The 5,000-nt window shown below is 40.2% G+C and overlaps 1 protein-coding gene across 1 annotated transcript in view; it reads right to left on the reverse strand.

Moving 5' to 3' along the window:
* Window positions 1-528, reverse strand: part of LOC125026200 — a 32,160-nt gene extending 31,632 nt beyond the window's left edge. Inside the window, exon 1 of the mRNA XM_047614503.1 lies at window positions 434-528. Coding sequence (XP_047470459.1) covers window positions 434-466 — 33 coding nt within the window. The 5' untranslated portion in view covers window positions 467-528. The remainder of the gene's footprint in view (window positions 1-433) is intronic.
* Window positions 529-5,000: the final 4,472 nt, after the last annotated feature.

Raw genomic sequence — 5,000 nt, forward strand, 5'->3', positions numbered from 1 at the left:
AGCGCCCTCCACTCCATTCCCCTCCCTCTGCCTACATCGCCTCCCCCCCCTCCCTCACCTTCTTCACCATCTCCCACCCTTATTTCATCTCCCCCTCCCCCCATGTCCGTGATTCTCAACCTCGGGTACGCGTGTGGGAAATCAACAGGGTACGGGGGCAGATCTTAAAATACATTACTGGGTTATTGAAGTATTAAGAAAAAAAAATAATAAAATAAAAACGGTTAGGGATAAAGGAAAAAGCTAGTAAAGTCAGACTTGATAAATTATACTCAACAGATGTAGGCCTATGCATGCTTCCAATTGTAAGTACCAGTATTTTTAGGCCACATGATAAGACTGGGGGTCACGTCGTCACAGCAAATTTCGCGCACGGGCCACAGGAAGCGAGTTCACGAGCCAATGCCAAGACTCATTCAGCAGTAACACGTACCATGGCTGTTTTAGGGGCAAGGGTAGAATCCATACAGCCCACCCTCCGATGACGAAACTAGGATCATGAAGGCCATTATACAGAAACGACAGCTGCTTATTTGCATTTCATGGCCTAGTGTGGAAGGAAAAAAAGTTTTGAGAAGTTGGTAGAGAGATCGAGGGAAGAAAAAAAAGATATATATAGATAGATAGATAGATAGATAGATAGATAGATAGATAGATAGATAGATAGATAGATAGATAGATAGATAGATAGATAGATAGATAAATAGATAGATAGATAGATAGATAGATAGATAGATGGATAGATAGATAGATAAACAGACAGGTAGACAGGCAAATAGAAAGAGGGGGGGGAGGTTATAACAGTCTCTTGGAAGTGAGGCAAGTACAATGCACGCATAAATCAATTCGAGAGGATGGTATTTACAACCCACTTTCTGCCTCAGCAAAAATTCGCGATGCTTGAACCCCTTGCAGACTTAACCCATAACACGAGACACAGGATATGCTGACAAAGTAAAACAATCTCAGTGAGTGTCAGCGTTCCTCTAAACACGCAAACAATAAGGTTGTTTGTTTGACTTTCTGTCTTTCTTTATTTCGTTTATTTCATAGATTGTTTGCTTACTTAATGTTTTTGTCGTGGCGAAGATACGCTTCACAATTTGGTGAATCCTGATGGCAGACTGGTGATGATAATCATGTGATAACTGACGGATTAAAGTAAGTATAGTGACTCCACGAGATAAGAGTGAACGGAGAAGTGAAATTTAAACATTCCCAGATACAGTTTTTTTTAATACTGAAGAAGTTAGCAACCACTGACATAATATTTAACACTGTAGCCTTTCTAATCGATACACAGCTATAAATCATGTCTGATTCTCCGGGTTTTTGCGTCGGCACCCGTGTGACAGATAACGGAGCGCCTTCGGGAGATTGATAACTTCCTTTTAACAAGAGCTCTCGTCTGCAATATAAATCCATTTTCTTCTTTTCAGTCTGTTCGATACGCGTCGTTTTTTTTTTTTTTTTTTTTTTTTTTTTTTTTTATCGCCAAAAATTGAAATCATCGCGACACATATTCCACTCGCCCTTGTCGCTGATAATACAAAGATTTTGTTTGTTAAATCTGTCACCAGAAAATCTGTCACGACGAAAACCAAGTGTCACTTTTCTTCGGCGATACTTGCACACAACACTCCCAACAGAGAGACCATAGGTTTGCATTCCAAAAATAGCCGTGTATGCAAATGTGTCACCAGGCAGCCTAGAATGTCATTGTAATTCAAGCTTTAATAAAATCATCCGAAAAAAAAAATATATTTAAAGACTCTTCTGACAATCGTTAACTAGATCCGACGCAGGTAGAAGCTCATATCCTGGAAATGGCGATATCCAGAGCCACACCCACACTGCAGTACGTTATAGCCCAGTGATGTCCAAAGTAGGGTCCGCTTATCCTGGAAACACGCAGTTATGTTCACAGATGAACGTAAGATGATGGAAATACAAACAGACAGACAGACACACACACACACACACACACACACACACACACACACACACACACACACACACACACACACACACACACACACACACACACACACACACATTTATGTATTTATTTATTTATTTATATTGGTCTGCACTGTCCTTCTAAATATATTGAAATCTAAACAGCCATGGGGGTTCGCAACGACAGAAGTACAACAGGTGAAAAAAGCACAACCACGTCAATTTTCGAAAAATAAAAAAATCGAAATCTGAAATCCCGAATCGCCGCCTCCAACCTCCCTGACGACACACGCCGCGCCACTCGTCCCACGGCCCGGAGGATCTTCGTGTTGGAGTGCCACCGCTTTGGCACTCTCTTCCACCTCCTTCTCGAACGAGGTCCAGAGGTGTAATCGATGTCTTATCCAGCGTCGAGTGCGCGTCAACAAGCGGTGTTCCAGGCTGAAGTCACCACAGTAACGGCGCGGCGTACCGGGTCTGTCTGCAATACGGAATACAGAAGCAGCCACCTGATTCCTCTGCGCCTCCACCCTCCCGCGCCAGCTGTGCCACCCACACCCGCTCGAAATAGCTGGCGGCGCCTTCCCCTAGGATACGGGATATGCTTCTACGACTCGAGATAGGATACAGCGTCAGGAGGACGGGGGAATTGGTCAAAAGTAAGGGCGTGTATCGAAGCCGAAGTCTGAGATGAAGGTCACTCTGCCTGCTCATGTAGTGGAAAGATGTGCAGCTTTCTCAGATCAAAGACGTGTGTACTGGTCTCCCCCATATACACTGAAAAATGTATAGAGGGGGGGGGGGGTTGTGGCATAGGTCTGATTAGTTTCCTAAGGGAGACTAATATTTAAAACCAAATCTAATCATGTATAATGGTTATGCAATAATTTCATACTTTTAAAATATAATAGTTATACTTTGATTTTAAATATGTTTATTATCATTTAGTTTTACTTATGAGACTTTATTTCTTGATGGATTTTTCAACGTTTTACAGATTTAAACATTTTAATCCAACAAGATATTCGCATCTAATGACCTTAGCTGTTGAAGCGGCAGATAATTATGAATAATGAATCAATGAATCAATGCCTGCCAATGTCACTTCCATCCTCAAATTTATATCTCGCGCCAATGCTGTCCTGAGGCGATTACTTAGAGAACTTACGAAAATATGTTCCATATAGTAAGATTTAAATGTTTCATATTTATATTTCTTGCTATAAAATCTAACAGCCAAATCAATTTTGATAGAAACAAATGTGGTCAATCACTACGAACGGGGAAATACCGAATAACGCTAGTAAACATAATAAAACGATAAAAATAATAGGGGAAGAAAAGGAGGAGGAGAAAGAGGAGCAGGGAGAGGAGGCAGGGCATGAAACGCAATGAGTAAGCGAAAACGGGAAAGAGGGAATGACAAGAATGGCTCTTAGCTGCCTAGGTGCCAAGGTCAAATGGCTAACCAGCTGCATCAGATCCCACTAAAGGCTAACCAGCTACACCACATCCCTCCGCTCCGTCTACAGCCACCTGACTGCCCCGCGTCTTTCGCTGAGCGCCAGACACAACGGCCGGATGTCTGGCTTGATTGGAGATGCAGATCGGCATCAAATGTCAAGCCCTTCTCTTAACAAGGCTTTTGGAACGGCGCTCTTGTTAATACTGGGTAAACACATTTGCGCTTTTTTTTTTTTTTTTTTTTTTTTTTTTTTGCGAGACGGCTATTGGAAAAAAAATTCACGAAAAAAGCTTGACCAATGTTCGACACCAGAATGTCTACTTTGGAACGAAAATCTCGACGAGACTTGTGTAGGCCTATGTTCGAGAGAGATGAAACCCAAGTTATGATAATTAATGTGCAGGTTATCTGCTACTCCCAAAAGTAACTCAAGAATTCGGGAACAGCTTCAAATACTGGCACTGGGATAGCCATAAATACTGACAGCTAACGATTTTACTAACATTCAAAGGACAACATATGGCAACAGCTCACTAAGATATTAAAGCTCAAAACATGCATGCGAGACTTTTAAGTATTACATCGTTCCCCCATTCGATCACATTACTTAACATAAATACTACTTCACATATACATATACCTAATACATTTACTAACACACATATATACCTAGCACATACCGTTATTTAACGCACATACTAGCAAACATGAACATATACCTAACACACATACTACTACACATGCACATACCCAACAGATAAACTAATACACATGCATACCTAACACTTATACTAACACACACACATAACACACATATATACATATACCTAACACACATACTGGCATACACCCATACCTAACACATTCTAAACACACATGCACATACCTAACACACACACATACACATTCGTAATACATACACTAATGCACACTTATGCCTAACACATACTTATATGCACATATCTAATACACATACCAACACACACATATAAATACTTAACAAATACTAACACACACCTATACCATACATAGATATACCTAGTAAACATACTAACAAACACACACACATACTTATCATACGTGTATATAAGTACTTACATGCGCAGATACCCAATACAAATACTGACATACAGACATAACTTACACCCATACCTAAACATACATACACATATTAACATCCATATATATACGCACATACTAACACATAAAACCACACACATTACTAGCAGGGTAACTCAATAGGAAGGCAGGCAAATAAACACAAGTAAACAAACCATACAAACAAATAAACACACACAAAACTTCATAAATATTCAGATACCTAAACACATCACAAATATTGTTTTAAAATGATCTGCCTGTCACCCTGTCATGGCACGTTATTCAATAAACGGACACACTTTAGTAAACATTAAAGTTGTGTATAAACGTGATGCGTGTATTTGGCAGCTTGTATATGGAATATACTAGCACAAGATCCATGTGTTTAAACCGAAAGGCAATTCGTTGATATCCTGAAATGTGACCTGTACATAAACCAGTCCTATGACTTTGATTACACCGGGATATAAAACGT

Source organism: Penaeus chinensis, chromosome 6 (assembly GCF_019202785.1).
Source record: "Penaeus chinensis breed Huanghai No. 1 chromosome 6, ASM1920278v2, whole genome shotgun sequence".
In the NCBI taxonomy this organism is placed as follows: domain Eukaryota; kingdom Metazoa; phylum Arthropoda; class Malacostraca; order Decapoda; family Penaeidae; genus Penaeus; species Penaeus chinensis.